Source organism: Leptinotarsa decemlineata, unplaced genomic scaffold (assembly GCF_025532065.1).
Source record: "Leptinotarsa decemlineata unplaced genomic scaffold, Ldec_3_MD MMD2_P_RNA_scaffold_12, whole genome shotgun sequence".
NCBI classification, from domain to species: Eukaryota; Metazoa; Arthropoda; class Insecta; order Coleoptera; family Chrysomelidae; genus Leptinotarsa; species Leptinotarsa decemlineata.
In genome coordinates this window covers 6,099,161-6,116,618 of record NW_027412526.1, presented here as the reverse complement: position 1 = coordinate 6,116,618, position 17,458 = coordinate 6,099,161, and the positions used below count along the sequence as shown (strand labels likewise).

At 37.6% G+C, this 17,458-nt stretch overlaps 1 protein-coding gene across 1 annotated transcript; it reads left to right on the top strand.

Annotated features, from left to right (window-relative positions):
• The first annotated feature begins 1,998 nt into the window (after positions 1-1,998).
• LOC111501807 (acidic mammalian chitinase-like) lies at positions 1,999-16,791 on the top strand. The gene is made up of 7 exons (XM_074173162.1): positions 1,999-2,122; positions 8,713-8,901; positions 8,966-9,204; positions 10,571-10,698; positions 12,170-12,299; positions 13,363-13,548; positions 16,468-16,791. Exons 1-7 carry the CDS (start codon positions 2,062-2,064, stop codon positions 16,705-16,707), a joined length of 1,173 nt encoding a protein of 390 aa, XP_074029263.1. The 5' UTR covers positions 1,999-2,061; the 3' UTR covers positions 16,708-16,791.
• Positions 16,792-17,458: the final 667 nt, after the last annotated feature.

Sequence of the window (17,458 nt, the reverse complement as noted above, 5' to 3'; positions counted from 1 at the left end):
TTGGTCACAAAATTCAAGGAGACAGGTTCGGTTTTAAATAAGAAAAGAAATGTTCAGAGAAATGTAGTGAATGACGATAATGCGATTGGAGTGATTGGTCAAGTCATCGCCAATCCCAGGTTAAGTATCAAAGGTTTATCAGCAATGGCCGGAATAAGCCATATGAGCGCATCCTTAATGAATCCTCAAAAACCACAAATTCCATCCTTACAAAATTAAACTTGTTCATGAACTCAATGAGGATGATTTTGACCGAAGACAGGAGTTTTGTGAGGGCATGAATGAGAAATTAATGCAAAATCCCGAGCCGCTTATAACATCTGTTTTTCGCACGAAAGCTCATTTTATTTATTTGTTTGCGTGAACCGTCACAATTGCCCTTATTGGTCGGATGAAAACCCAAGACAATGCGCAGAAATACATACTCAACATCCCCAAAAGTTGAATGTCTGGGCCGGAATATCAGGCAATCATGTTATAGGTCCATTTTTCATTGATGGAAATTCAACTGGTGATTCTTATTCACAACTTCTTGAAGAGGCAATACAACCTCGTATAGTTGAAATAATTGAACAAGATACAAGATGTCAAAATGAATTTATCCAGTTTCAACAAGACGGTGCACCACTCCATTATGCCCAGCAGGTTCGAAATTTTTTGAATAATCATTTTGATGGCCAGCACGATCACCAGATTTAACACCACTGGACTACTTTTTGTGGAGATATTTAAAGTCTGAAGTTTATGCTACACAGCCAGCCAATTTGGATGAATTACGTCGTAGAATTATTGATGAATGACGAGCTATAACTCCTGAGGTGTTGAATAATGTAAGAGTAAAATTCAAACAAAATCTTTATTGTTGCATAGAGCAAAATGGCGCACATTTTGAACATTTACTCTAAATTTCCTATGTGAGTTACCCTTATTAGGTGTTACTTTTTTTGTGTGTGCTTTAAAAACAATTATTGGGATTTATTAACCCAAAAACAGTTTTTTAAACTCTTCTGTGTCATCAGCATTCAAGAAAATTAGCAGGTTGTATTCGTTGTGTAGGTAAGTTTTTAGTATGATTCACTTTTTTATCAGAAGCATAAAATATCCACCTCAAAAGGCAACTTTCATAAGAAGGTGCCACTCAATTTACCTGAAATGTAAGGTTGGTAACCAACCCCATCCCCCGAAAAAATATCCTCGTATTAAACAAATAATTCTTACTTTTTTTTACGAAATCAAATGGATACATATTAGCAGGTTGTCCTAAAGAGCAAAAATTTATTTATTTCATGAAAGTTCTGAACGTAAAGTGCACCTTAAAAACAATTTGATTTATTTTAAAAAGAGTTGAACTCAATAAAAATACCTTTAAATCTTCAAATTATCTCGAAAATTAATCGTTACAAAAATTTTCTCTTGACAGTGATGTAAAGGTATTCGAAAGACCTTTAAAACAAGGTGCCACTCGGCCTACTTTCCCTATCTAAATAAGGGTCGTCGGACGCACCCCTCCGAGGGGGTGCGTACTACAAAAAATCTGATTAGTCTGAAAGGTGTCCCCCTTTAATTAGAAATGGACGTGTCCGAGCTTTTTTTAAAAATCTTACTTTTTATATTCAAAAACGGATCTGTTAAGTTTTCGTTGTTAAACACTGTATAAATAAATAATCATTGAGACATGAACCTACAAAATTACATGATATTGAAACGAAAAAGTTTCAGAGAGAGTCTAATATAAGTGAGCTAATAACTCACACATTTAATGATTCTTATCCTTTGTCCATTTTACTTCTCTCCGATCAAATGTCTCATAGTAATTGATGACTTGATAACAATGGATATCGTCATGAAATTTTGTTTACGAGAGATTGAAAAAACCATCTAGATGAAAAAATCTCAAGTTTTTCTGACGAATGATGGCTGATGGGGAAATTTCTCATATCTTGTGTACAATCATCTCCTTACATTTAATATATCAATTATTTCATAAATATCATTGATTAGATTGCGTATTCGTATAAATTACTCTAGTTTCTAGGTGAGTGTTCAGTATCTTCCGTCAAAATGAAACAATTAATGTTGACTTCGAGTTTATTTGTACTTATCTGCTCTTCAATTTCCGCAGGTAATTATTTCTTTTACAGTAATACTGAATATTGTTTGAACCTTATTTGATGGGTACATGTGTTATTAGTGGTATTTATGCCAGGAATTTTATTTCGTCAAAAAACAACATTACTGAAAGTTGTTTTGTATATTCAATTCGTAACTGAAATATTCCACTTCAAAATATTACTTTCCAATATTTGAGAATCAAGTAGGATTTTTACTTCATAAGTATTCAATTCAGTAATCCACTTTTGACTTTTGTTAAAACTTCAACTTTGTTATAGTATTTCCAATACCAATTGGAACAGCACAGAGAAGGAATTCCCGCCTCGACATAGGCGTCGGCATATTATTTTTCAGTGGTAGTTTTTCAGTTACTTATTCTTACAATCATAGCAATTGAACACCCCATGAAAAAGTTATCTTAACTGAATTTTTCCACCATGGGTAATTATAAAAAACTTCGAAATTTAAGGTAGTTGATTTCTGAGTCGAAAACTATAAAATACAATGAAAACACAAATAATCGCACCGAATTCTCGTCAAACATATATTTACAAAATAATAGAGGCCAACAAAAATTCTAAATAAATCAAAATTCTTCTTCGCTATATTCGGATGAGGTGGAATCATCATCAGGTTGAATAACGATCGGATTTATGGAATTTTGCACATAATATTTGTTCTCTTCTTTCATAACGTGGGCCTCGCAGTTCTTCCACACATCACTATTACCTACTTCATTCACCACTCGCCTTATATTGTCAAGCATTACAGCATTCAAAGTCGGTGACTGATTACATTTCCGCAAGCTTTCTATCATTGTGGTCCAAACCATTTCAATTGGATTGAACACACAATAGTATGGAGGCAAATGTAAGAGAATATGACCACGTATTTCACACATGGAATCAATAATATACTCTTTTTCGAAATCACGTTGTTTCATGGTCGCCAGTAATACCTTTTTGGTTGGAATTTTTTTGTGTCCATGTCATGATTTCGCGTTATCCATAACAATAACCGAGTTTGGAGGAATATTTGGGAGAAGCTGCTCACTGAGCTAGGTATCGAATAAAGCCGCAGTCATATCTTCGTGATAATCAGCAGACGAATCTTTTATATTTTTGGTCGACAGAAGCAAAGCGGTAGGTACGAAACCACTGTCATTCCCGGCATGCAAAATTATAACACATTTTCCCCTTGAAGAAGGTGTGTTCAAAACACAATACTTGGTTTCGTCTACCCAGCCATATTTGACACCAGCCATGGTTGTCAAAACAAGTTTCGTCGAGGTAGATTATATGTCTTCTGGATTCTCGGTAGCTCTTCATTCGCCTCAAATATTCTTGTCGAAGTTGAACAATGCATGTCGATTCCATTATGACCTTCCGATTGATCAATTTTTTATATTTGAAACCAAAAGACAATACGACACCTCGTAGAGTTTCTAAAGATTTGTAATTGTAATCGGGATAGTCGAGTAATTTATACCAAATCATTTCCAAGGTTAGTACTTCATTTTTTTGGTATATACCATAAATTGTTCGCCGAATCACATCTTTTGTAGCACCATCAACGTTTGCGAATTTTTTATTCCTTTGTTTTCGTTTCATTGCATGGCCAATGACATCCCCTATTTCAATGACTCGAAAAACTGTCGAACGAGATAGTTTGATTAACTCGCATATTCTATTCACAATAGCATTATGTGAAGTGTGACAGTTTTCCTCCTTCAAGCATTCATGAATATTTAAAATTACTCGCTCAACTCGAACATGTAAGGACCAAAAAACTTTAGGTATATAAACAGCTTACCCTTGTCTTTATCAATTTGCTTCTCCTGAAGATGCTAACCTTGATAGCGAAACGCGCGTTGAGTGTAAAAATATCAGTTTGGTGTTAGAGTAATTGATCTCTAGAAAAAATGTTCAAAAATCGGTTTGCAAAACCACTCACTACCTCACCTAACCCCTCGAACACACGGCACTGATAAAGAAATATTGTGAAACGGACAAAAAATTAGTATTCAGCCAGTCCAGCTAGCCGAGCCTTTACTCCTCAACTACATTTGATAGCACGTTTACTATCTGGGCGACTAGGGGCCACAGGCAAAAAATGTTTATGACTGTACTCTTATTTTTATTGCCATTCCAATTGGGAATGGAAAGACTATAAGTTCGGGGCTGTAAATGAGTTTCTCGTAAACATCTGAAGATGAAGTTCGGGGGGAATTATTAAAAGATACAAAAATATCAATACTAGGTCTTCTGGTAGACAGATATACAGAAAAACCTCAAAACTTACAAGTTCTAGTTTTGTTTTTTCTCAGAAATTTTGGAGTCTTATCCAAACTTTGTCACGGGTATTCTAAATCAACGAACAGAACTTGTATACAGGAAGTCTTCTGACTTTAGTCTCCCTAACTTCGAAATATTGAAGGTCTGTTGAAAAATAAGGTGGATTATCCTTAAAATTCTTGAAAAAATCCATTAAATTATCAATTTCCATTTTGTCTCCTCCAGAGTAGTCCCCTCAGATATAATTACCTTGTACTGATATTCGTTTTTTTGTATGCCCTTGAGCTCTCTCCGCAATTGGGTTTTTATCTCCTCAATCGTCAGAAAACGCCGTTCTTTTATGGGTCTCTCCAATATTGGGAATCAGAAAAGGTCGCAGAGAGACAAATCAGGTAAATGGGGTGGATGAGGCATCATTACGGTGTTGTTTTTCCGAAACTTCTCTAATAGTGATTTGACGATTCTACATAACAATTTTTCCATTTTCTCAACATTTTCATCGACTGTTGATGTGCTGAAGTGTCCAAGGCGAGCGTTATCATTCACATTTTCTCAACTTTCTGTGAAAAGCTTGTACCATATTTGTAAACATTTTTCTGGCTCAGAGTACAATCACTGTATGCCACTATCATTTCAAGTGTTTTTAAGCACTCAATTGAATTTTTGTCCAAAATTTGATGCAAATTCTTTGATCCATTTTTCGATAGCAGAAAATCGCCTAATACGCAAAACACATTTTACTTTTATGCCTCTTACCATCAAACAAAACACGTCAAACAACTAAAACTGTGGCTCTGGACTCTGGACTGTATAGTTTGATGTTCACGAAGCAGATAATTACTTTTATTTTCTTTACATTCACTCTTTATATTTTTATGCTTTATTGTTTTTATATTCTTATATCAACATTTATGTGCTGCATGAGAATATTCATTATAATTTATTTATATATTCAGCAAAAGCAAACTAAACTTCTCTGAAGAAGTGAAATACCTTGGTACTGTCCTCGACAGGAACCTAACATGTCCACATATCTACATGTACTCACGTACAGAGTAGAGCAAAAAGAGCATATGTGGCTTATGAGCAATGTCGGAGGACAGTGGGACGCGCATGGGGTCTTTCACCCCGTGTGGTCACCTGGATCTACACTGCAATAATAAGACCTATGTTAACGTACGGAGCCATTGCATGGGGACCGAAAGTTCTACAAACAACGGCCATCCAAAAAGTATATCAAATATAGCGACTGACTTGTTTAAACATCACAGGAGCCATGAGAACAACACCATCTTCTGGAACATCGAGTCACAGCCTGTGAATGCCTGCAACATTTCCTCTTCCACAATCAAATACCAAGAGGTCATCCAAGTCAACGTCCTCCTCAATAAGAGCTAATGAGGCATTTAGTGATTTGTTGATAGCTATCTTCACAATTATAACGTCAACTGGAGCTTGGAGCGAATGCATTTCATTTCCAAGTAACTGCATTATCAGCAGGTTTGTCAGCTGACTGAAAGAGGGAGAGAAAATCCTTTTCTTTGACTGTCAATTCAGTTCTCAAGCTGATATTGAATTCCACACATCTCCTAAGGCGCCCGTGGGTTGGGCTACCTATCGGGAGTCCCAGGTGGCGGATGGAGGAACGGCCATTGGACTGGAGGCCCTGTCCGGGAAGCCAATATGTGGCCTCATGGACGGGATCGCCGGACTCCTGGTCAGTGGCAGAAATAAGTAGAGTGAGGGGAACTAAAACTCCCCAAAAGCCTTTCCAAAGCATGCCACCATGGACCACCCTACTCAAGATAAGGTAGCTTGGGTAGGGTGATCCATGGTGGTCCGACAGCTGAACGATCCCCTTGGGGAACTGGGCGAAACCTCATTGTAATCAGAATCCAATATATTGCTTTGCTGACGACAGCAGACTTGTCCGTTATTCATTTGGATTCCAGGACATCGGCTGTGGACGCACATCTTCACCGGTAACAGGAGGTTGCAAATTTTAATGAGGATGCGGTGCGGTGGCGAAAGTCATTGATAAAATTCTCTTGAGTAGACTTTTTCGCCTGGAAGATAGGATGAAACTCATTCCCGAGGAACAATTCGGGTTCCGGAGAGGTCGAAATACGACTTCTCAAGTGATCCGGGTTATTCACGGGGTGAAGGAAGCCTCCAATCAGGGGAAGAATACAGTTATGGTTCTGTTGGACATCCAAAAAGCATGCCCCTATTTGTGATTAGGATTCTTCAATCCTACTTAGCAACCGAACTTTTCGCGTGAGAGTGGACCAAACCACATCTACGAATTATCCAATTGAAGCAGGTGTTCCGCAGGGGTCCTGCCTATCACCGCATTTGTACTCTCTGTATACGCACGACTTTCCTATGTTCCCGAGAACAAATGTCGGTATATACGCAGATGACACTGCGATATACGCTCATTCGTTCTCGAGGGAGGTGGCGAAGCAACAGCTTCAGATCCACCTCGACAGGTTGGTCGTGCCGTACGGAACTCGTCAACTTCTCGAAGAAATTTACCAACGTGAAGATCTTCAGGAAGTTACTAGTCAAGAATAAATGCGTTGACGAGCAGAGAAGCGCGCAATATCTGGGAGTTATCCTGGATAGGCGCCTGAATTTTCAGGAACATCTGAGCTTGGCGATCCAACAAGCGGGTGCGGCGGTAAAACGAACGTACCCGCTCATTGCACGGAACTCTAAGCTTAGTGTGGACAACAAGCTGCTAATTTACACACAAATAATTAGACCAGCAATGTTGTACGCCTGTCCCATATTCTGTAGCCTCAAGAAGACTCCTTTGCGGTGACTCGAGACGATGCAGAATAAGGTGCTCCGTATTTGCACGAACAGTGACAGATACATTTCATTGAATGATCTGTTAGATCTGGCAGGAGTCGAGACGGTCACTGAACACATCAGGAGGCTGTCTTATAAATTCTTCAAGTTCTTTCTACCGAAAAGCCCGCTGACGAGGGACGTCACGGCGCTTACGAGTTATCATAATCAACCCCGAAAACACGGGTTGATTTATGAAATGCTTGATATTTTCCTTGAACGGCGCGAATGTGATCGCGCTCAGCTCATGGAAAAGCTGGCTAAGATAAATCACGTATTTTCGTGATACCAGGATTACTCTTTCCTGGTTTTCTCATGAACTTTTTCCAGGGGGCTAGCGGTGATGAACTAGCAACAATCATCTAGTATATTCATATATGAGGTACCGAAATCGCAATATCATGAGAAATCTCGAGTAAGCTTTGGCAGGAAGCGGGAAGTCTCTGACTGAAAGCTGAAATGAGACTCTGTTGGGCAGAGAGCTACCCGTTAACACCAGCGGGGGTGCCTACCCAAGCTAAGGTAGCTTGGGTAGGGTGATCCATGGTGGTCCGACAGCTGAATGGCCGCAGGGTGATATGCGGTTACGAATGATCTCCTTGGGGAACTGGGCGAAATCTCATTGTAATCAGCCTATCTCTGATAATGCGGGACTCTGCCAGAAGTGATCAACTCTTCCCTTGCTACTCGTGCGGAAACACACATGAATGAAACAAACACAAAAACAGAAACAACAAAAACCAATCACGAGGCTGGACAGAAGTGCTCACCTCAATCTAAGGCGGTGGCTGGGGAGGAACAGAAATGTCCACCCCAATCTACCGTTTGGAATAAGGCTGGACATAGCAGATCACCTCATGATGTAATACAAAGGTCAAGGCGTAAGCGCATTTGCGACGCCGAGGCCAAAAGCACTTGTCCACCTCCACGGAGGGAACCCCAAGAAGGTTGAAGAAGCCGCGCAATGACAGTAGTGTCGGTGCACCTTCTAAAACCTTCGCGAAGGCCACCGTGAGACACCTCAAGGTTGCCAAAGAGAGTGTGTGTTCGGTGAGTCTTGTGACTGTCCACCTTTCTGGAAAGGACAGGATGGACGATGACCTAGGAGGACAATTCCTCGGGAGGATGTACAATGGGTCACATGTAGCCTAAGTGCTGTGGGTCTACTCTACACATACAAATCTCCTGAGCCGATATCGATGACTCGGTTCAGCTGATTTCGTGCTGTCTATCGTGTCAGTGCACTTATCAAAAACTGCAATATCTTCCATTATAATGGGTCTTCAGCTGTTCAACTCAGCCATGAAAAATGGTTGATAAAATTACGTATTTCTGTCAACTTTGTGGATCAGGAATCTCCCATCGACATCACAAATTCTCCTTCGCTTTTTTTGTAATTCAAATTTTCATTATCAATCAACAAATAGTAAAGTAAACATGGAAATAACAGTTTCAGGTGGAAATGTGTTTTGTTACTTCGCAAGTTGGACAACGTACAGACCAGGAAACGGGAAATTTGACGTGAGTAACATAGACCCCTCTCTCTGTACTCACATTAGCTTTGCGTTTGTTGGAGTAGGAGAAAATGCAACTGTTCGCATCATAGATCCTTGGGAATCCAACGAAGATTATGGTCCTAGTAAGTTTCATATCAGTACATTCTGTTTGGCCGCGGATAAATTGAGGGGAACTTCATTTTACAGAGGGGTTCGAGCATTTGGTGGGTCTCAAGCAACAAAATCCCAATTTGAAAGTTTTACTCAGTATGGGCGGTTGGAACGAAGGATCGTCGAAATTTTCACAAGTCGCCAGAAATCCAGAACTGAGAAAACGTTTAGCTTTGAATGTACTAGCTTTCCTCAAACAGTGGAAATTTGATGGTTTTGATTTGGATTGGGAATACCCTGGTTTCAGGGATGGATCCAATCCAGCTATCGATAGGGTGAGTATAACAGGCACTGTGTCTAAGAAAGAAAATTCTTCATTCAGAAAACGGGGTAATTACCTACGACAGTTCTAAGACTAAAATGGCAATTTTTCATTAGAAAATAACTGGTCTGACTTGTTAACTTTGTCACTGGATCGCTTCATCAATTAAGTGAAAACATTAACAATGTCAACTTTCTCAGTAGATATAGTGTCTTTTTGAGAAAATCTTGTGACTTTCTAAGAATATCTAGTGACTTTTCAAGAAAATCTAGGGACTTTTTGAGAAAATTCAGTTTTTTACCAGAAGTGAAGGTGGTTTTCAAAACAAGTTATACACTACAGAGCCTTTTAGGAAATCTAAAAAACGAAGTCAAAAATTTAGAAGAATTTGGAATTTACGAAATTGAATGTGAGGACTGCAATGCAAAATATTATGGACAGACAAAAAGATATATTGAAATAAGATATAAGAAACACTTAGCATACTTAAAATATGGAAGAGCTGAAAAATCAGCAGTCGCTCATCATATTTTGCAACAAAACCATTCCATAGACTTCATTAAATTAAGACTAGTTAGACAAGTTAACAACAACAGGCATCTAGATGCCTCTGAGAGTGTAGAAATAAGTGAACATGTGTGAAGATGATCACTTGGTGATCGAAACACGTGTCGAGGTGTTGAATAATAGTATTATGATTGATGATGGTGGACCAATACCAAGCAGTTATGGAAAGCAGAAGAATAGTGGAATTGCGTAACAAATACTTAGAAGAGATAACTATTAATACACAAGAGCAACGGAAAATTTTCTATTTGGACGAATCTTGGTATGACACTCACGACATAGTTACTAAAGGGTGGACTGATGGCTCGAGACTGATGGCCTAACATGCCTGTAAATAAAGGATCGCGACTAATCATTGTGCATTGCGGAAGAAGTAAAGGATGGGTTCTGAATTCTTTGAATACCTGAGGTATTTCTTATAAATCGATATACAAAAGATATCCCATATCTACGTCATGCACTGGTGTTTTATGCTACAAGTACTTGAGAAGTGTCAATGAAAATATATCTATATTTTTCGGTCTGGTGATCTACGTGGCCAAGACTGAAGACTTCCCCGACCTATCACCTATCAGGGTAAATTTGACGTAGATATTCTCAAAATGAGCTTTGCTACATGAGGCATCAGTCATAGTAATTTTTTTTTAAACTTGAGATAAATGAGAATTATAATTATTTGAATGTTTTTATTTTGTTATTATCAAAAAATGCTATCGATTTTTACTTTTTACTACTGTACTTATACCAGCACAATTTCTGTCTAGAAGTTTTGTACCAAAATAAATGAATAAATCAATGATACCGTATTTCAGGATGACTATACAGCTTTGATGTCGGACTTGAGAGATGTTCTCGCTCCAGAAGGTTACATATTATCTGGTGCAGTTTCAGGCGCGATTAACAGAATTGAAATTTCATATGATATTCCAGCGCTGAACAAGTGAGTGAATGTATTACTTTTCAATTGCAAAAACTCCTATAAATACTATGGATTAGTGCAAATTACCTCCCAATTCCGAATATTTTATTATGTCCTTTCTCCATAAGCTTTACTGCAATTATTGCCTTCCTCCATAATCTTCACAGCACCAGTATTCTATTTTTTCGGATTCTTATTTTATAATACTTGAAATGCACAAAAAAATTGTATGGAGATGGAAAAATAGAAAGCCGAAAACTTTCTTTAACAAAATTGATCACTCCCGAAAATTTCCGCCTTTCAATTTAAACAAGATTCCTATGGCTGGGATTTAATAAAATGAGCGAATGAATCTCATCAGGTACTGGCATCTTTTTTTAAATGCAAAACACAAGCACTCCAGAAAAATCCTTAAGTCGCTCTGAGAGCGGTGCCTATGCGAAAGTAGCAACTTTACAAAAGAGAGATAAATCTCCAACCTTTCATCAAATCATATCAAAATCAAAAATACTTTATTATACATTTCTCTTTGTCAAATATAAGGTCTACTGTACAGAATATTTACATCTCTCCCACATACGGGAGTGGTAGGAGGCGGGAAAAAGGATTGGTGAAGGAAAAGGGAGGATCAGCAGGATGAAACTTCAATATTGAGTCCTTAGACGTCCGCAAGGTAAAGCGCCGTCTCATAGACCCACGACAGGCCGATAGGAGGCGCCCCCGCTGGTGTTAACGGGTGGCTCTCTGCCCAACAGAGCCTCATTTCAGCTTTCAGTCTGAGACTTCCCGCTTCCTGCCAAAGCTTACGCGAGATTTCCCATGATATTGCGATTTCGGTACCTCATATATGAATATACTATTCAAAAGAGTTAAATTTCTCCCAAGTATGTAAACAGTCCTGAACAGTCCACAATTTTACAAAATTCACAACTTTTCGCTGTTTTTTCGACTTAGAAAAGTTGGGAAGTTTCGGGCCGTGAAGATAGAAAAAATAACAGTAGAAAACAATAAGCACAATATTTTTTAAGTGTTGTCTCCTTTCATTTGTATTGAATATTCCTATACATGGTGGATATGGTGGAAAACCAAGGACCTTGGTCCAAAATAGAATAATTCTCATTATTATTTTTATAACTACCAAAATTCTTTTTTTTGTGAATACCCTAACGGGCATAAGCATTCAGCCAATCTTTAGATAGCTAAGTAATAAAATTAATATATTATAGTAGTAACTAATCCCTCGGCATTCGTTTCTTCGAAAGTTGGGAAATTTTGTTGGTGGAGTTGGGAAAATTTGGATTCCCCCCTCCTGGTTTTTCTTTTTGCTACGGCCCTGTTGTATGGATGTTATTCCATCCAGACCATGTGATCTTTTTTGATGTTCAATGTACTAAAATAGCTGAGGTTGAATAAACTCAATAATTTTGAGAGTGAACGTAATTTTGTCATTTTCATGTATTTAGTGGATTGAATACAAATATGTTTATTTTAGACTTATGGATTACATAAACATCATGGTTTATGATTTCCATGGAAGTTTCGACCCATATGTAGGACACGTTTCACCCTTATATGCATCCTCCTTAGATTCTTCGCATGGTGACAATGTTACTTATAATGTGGTAAGTAATGTTTTCGACTACTAGGAAAGTTTCAGTCCTTATTTGTGTTGACTTCGAGATAACACCCCTTGAAGATGAAAGGGTAGGGGACTGAAAATTACGAGTCCAAATGGCAATTCAAAGTTTTAAAACTGATCAATACAGTTTATTGCCTGATTTTCACATTAAAGGGTTTTACAAAAACCGCAACACGTGTTTCGCTATACAATAGCTTCCTCATTATTATTAATGAACATCAATAACCTGACCTTAAAGACAAAAGATTTGTTCGCACTGAAGAGAAACCAACTGCAGCAATAGAATTAATTACTGGTCTGACCCCTCTGGACCTGTACGTTAAGGAAGTTGCGTTGATGGCCATGTTACAATGAGAAAGGTTCCTCAATTTGAATTATTACAGCAAATGCAAGTTTGAACAAAATAAAGTTGAGTTTAGTTCATGAGTTTTTCAAATTCACTTCGAAAAGTATTCAAATTGATGTTTCAAATGTTGGGTTTTAATTTTTGAAGGGATTCGTTTCTAATTCACATATTGGCAACAGCGCCTATATCAAGTTGAAATAATTTATACGTACCTAAATATTCTACTTTTAAAAAGGAAAATTGTCTTTATAAATCAACAATTCAGGCAAAATATAAATTATACTTCAATATCACCTCCACATGCCACATAAACAACTGTTGTTTTGTTATTCATTCATATAGAGGAAGATAGGTTAGGTGCATAAACTGTCATATGTCACAGAATGTCTCGGAACTCGGAACATAAGTAAACAGAACAGCACCCCTTTGAAATATGTCATCTTTGTTTGTCTCATACAGGTAACAGATTCATTGTCCTCAGTTTAAGGAAGCTATTGTATAGCGAAACACTCGTCGCGGTTTTTGCAAAACCCTTTTTAGTGAAAATCATACAATAAACTATATTAATTAGTTTTGATATGGATGTTCATGCATTATCAGCCAGTTCTATTCGATTATCAAAATTTGAAATAGTTGTTTTCTAGTATTTTTTTGATTTTTTGTCATAAAACTACATATTAGTAAAATAATTCTTATGTAGGCTTCTGGAATCCAATATTGGTTGGACAATGGAGCTGATCCATCGAAAATAAACTTGGGAATAGTCACTTATGGACGCAGTTTCACGTTGGCAGATGAAAGCAAAACTGAGCTTTACGCCCCTATTCAGGGAGGGGGTAAAGAAGGACCGTACACTCGACAAGAAGGAATTTTAGGATATAATGAGGTAATGAACAGAACTCACACAAAAATGTGAAAAATTTGTACGCTGTCCAAAAAATAAGTTCCATTTTCATTTTTGATTAAAGAGATGCTGACAAGCAAGAACACTAAATTGAGCTGGAGCCCCGTCGTGCATGAACCACGTATTGCTTTTTACAAGTACCGGTACTTCTTTTAACAAAATGGGTAAATGATCTCTCTAAAATTCCGTGAAGGATTCACCTGTTAATCTTGCTGGTAGAAAAAATTGGCAATCGGATAGTTACCATTCCTATCCAAACGTTCAGCGAAAACTGTTGCCGAAAATGACTTTCTCTAATAAGGTGAAGATTTTCGTCATTGTGAAAGTTCTTAATAGCATCTCGTGAAACATTTGCTCAGTCCTTAAATAAAATATTCGGTAAAAAATTATTATTGTGTGCCATCGTATGAATCAACCACCTGCAAAACAATAATCTCGGCGGGTGAAAATCCTGAGACGGTAGAGCTTGGACCCACTGTATGTGATATGGGTACATAAGGTTTCCTTTTAGAACTGTCCATGTGGTTTTTTGGGCTGACTTCCAGTGGCAGTGCAATCTTTGTGGTTCTATTTTAAGGATCTTCTTCTATCCCATCAAACATAGCTTCTTCTAGTTCAGGTGTTGTTACAGTTTCTGGTCTTCCACCATCTGCATTTTAATTAAAACTCCCAGTTTCACATAATCTTGTATGTAGCGTTCTAAATGTTTTAGCACATTGAATTACTCTGTTAAGATATCTCTTCTGGTAAATTCTTCGTGCTTCTTCCCCGTTTCCATTAGCTAATCCATAAATAAAGTGCGTGTCAGCTATTTGCTTCAGTAAAATTATTGATAATGGAATCACTGCTAATTAGCAACTCTGACTTTCACTGACTTTCACAACGCTATACTGTCAGCTGATCTCCAAAGCAGGTGTTCATGATATGCAAAGTGGGTTCATTTTTTTTTCGAAAACAAAGCTAAAGCAAATTTAAATCCAAGATAGAGTGGATGTAAACATTGACATGCCCTATTGCCCATATTGAAAATCCCAAGAATTGGTCATGGTCGTATTCAGAACTAACATCTTGTTGATCGCAAATGATATATCATACTTAGGAAAACTTTTTATAATAACGAGTGAAATGCACAAGTTTTGCAGTTTATCGGGAAAAATGCAGATATGTGTAATATAAAAAGATTTTCGTTGGATTTTTCACAGCACACTCAAGCATTATATGAAAAGAGACGTAATTATTTCTTTATTGATAATTTTTATTTTATGTAAAATCAAAAGGAATAATAATCAAAATTATTCAGCTGGATAAATTTGTCTCTTCATCAGTAGTGTCATCTTCACCAATCTGAATTATCAGTGGCTCGATTTGTGCCTCAATTATATTATCAAGTTTCCACATCTTTGTCTCGACTTCCGATATCACATGCCGAACACACTTCTTCCATTTCTCCGCTGTGACTCTTTTCAAAGCCTCATCAAAAAGTACTTTGAGATCTGCACATTTGAACGTGGTGTTATGCTGAGCTACAAAATTCTTCACATCCGCCCATATTAACTCGATGGGTTTGAGTTCGCAGTGGTATGGAGGCAGGCGAAGGATAATTTTGTTTTGGCCTGCTGCCATCTCATCGACTATATATTTTTGGTATTCAAGCTTGCGCTCCTTGACAATTTTTAGTAGCTGTACTCTTAGCATTGAGTCTTCAAAGCTAATATTCTTTGATCGCAGCCAATTTTGGATTTCAACCTTCTTTGAAGACGTTGTCGGAATCTTCTCTGACCGTCGCGAATGATAAGGTGCATTGTCAATTACAATCACACCATTATCGTCCAGATGGGGTAGATCTTTGGAAAATCACTGTTCGAAAGATTCACCGTTCATTTCTTCGTGATAATCTCCAGTTTTCTTCGACTCGAAACACCACAGCCTTTCAGCAACAAACCTATTCTCATTGCCGATGTGACGAATAATAAGCCGTTTTCCTGTACCTGAAATTATGAAGAGGTATGTAAGTAAATGAAAAAATACGAGGGTTACTTTTTATATATTGAGATTGAGGCAGGTCTTAATATAAATATAAGATGGATTTGTTAATCCGGTGGATAGTCCATCTAGAAAGGCCCTCCTAGATGAGGTCACAGTTTCATCTACCCATACTTTAGGGGTAGTATGACCAGCATTAACCCATGTTTCATCCATATAATAAATTGTTCAATTTTAGTCAAATACTCTCTCCTCCATAACAAAATTACCTTTCTATCCATTAATAAACTATTGCGCCCTCGTTTTTTCCATAGAAAATTCAAATATTTCAATACTTTATGGGATGTTGCCGCTTAAAACTTGGCAATAAAACATCTTCATTTATTTCTGTGAGTACTTTGTCTATCGTGGGTATTTCATTTCTGAAAAAGTACTCATGCACTTTCCTCCTGATTGCATGTTCATCAGCATCATCTATTGCGCCACTCAAACACGCAAACGACTGATTACAACCCTGTGCTGAACTCGTACCAAGAAGGCGAATTCACCAATGAACGCTGCCCTTTCCATCTGACACTGGGCGATCACGTGAACATCACGCTTCAGTTTTGTTTTATTTTACTCTATCTTGGATTTGGATAGACTTTAGATGTGGAGGAAACACAAGCGACGAAAAAGTTGTTGTCATGTGACGTTTTTGCCTTAATCTGTCTCTTGTAGTGGCGTACGGAAATTGCACTAATCATATTAATACGAGTATAATTATATGATAAAATATATAGAATCACAACCTGACAACAATGTTTTCGTTTCAATGCAACACTATTCCTGAGAATTTAGTGCCTATTATTATGGAATTTCAGTATAGTTTACTTATAGATAGTATAATATTATCCATAATATTCTAACGAATTGCAGATATGTGAATTGCACTCAGACTGGACGTACGTTTGGGACGACGAGCAAAAAGTTCCACACAGAATAAGTGGAAACCAATGGGTCGGATACGAAGATGTTCGGTCGATAACATATAAAACTGACTACGCAATTTCGAAAAACTTGGGAGGAATGATGGTCTGGGCTTTCGATAACGACGATTTCAGAGGGATTTGTGGAGACAAGTACCCTCTAATGAATGTTTTACAGAAAATTAGATAATATGTAAATGAAATGTATTCCATCGTTTTTTGAATATTCGTGATTCGTACATTCTAATACTCTCTCAATAAAAAATTAAGTACTTTCCTATTCCATTCTTGAAATCAACGTATATCCACTTATTTTTCACCCTCTCTCATGGGTCTTCCAACAGGAACTTCCGAACTTTGATAATTGATTACGGCCATCTTGTTGAAGCTACATCTTTCAAATTACTTGTCATTCATTCAGTCTCTTTCATCAAATCATCATGGATGAAAATAACATTCGACAACGACCAAAGTCGTTCTGGAGTCATCAGACATTGAAAAAATATTTTGAAACAAATAAATATATAATGAGTTTTTCCCGATGACAAGTACCTACGGAATATCTTGAGGACGTTATCATTATATAGAAACTACTCTTAAAAGTCCTGTAAAACAGGTACAAGAAGTCATCAAGATTGCAAAATTCTATCCTCAGATATATCCCAATAGCCCCGTTTTGTTCTAGTGACATTTCCAGGACATCTTGAAGAAGTCCAAGGAAATTAGATAGTGGTAACCGTGCTAAGAGTTGAATATGTGTTCCATGTAGAGATTTCCATCTGAGTTCCATCTGAACGCAGCCTTGATGAAAATAAATTAAGTGTTCTGTGACTATCTGTGTGTTTTGTGACTATCTGTGTGTTCTGTGACTATCTGTGTGTGTGTGTGTATCTGTATCTGTATCTGTGTGTGTGTATCTGTAGAGTATGGAGGGTGACTGT

Excerpts from the sequence above, each read along its gene's own strand:
- LOC111501807 (XM_074173162.1), top strand. The coding sequence starts at position 2,062 with ATGAAACAATTAATGTTGACTTCGAGTTTATTTGTACTTATCTGCTCT. Across the intron at positions 2,123-8,712 it reads CTGCTCTTCAATTTCCGCAG|TTTCAGGTGGAAATGTGTTT; the intron begins GTAATTATTTCT and ends TGGAAATAACAG. Across the intron at positions 13,549-16,467 it reads GAATTTTAGGATATAATGAG|ATATGTGAATTGCACTCAGA; the intron begins GTAATGAACAGA and ends AACGAATTGCAG.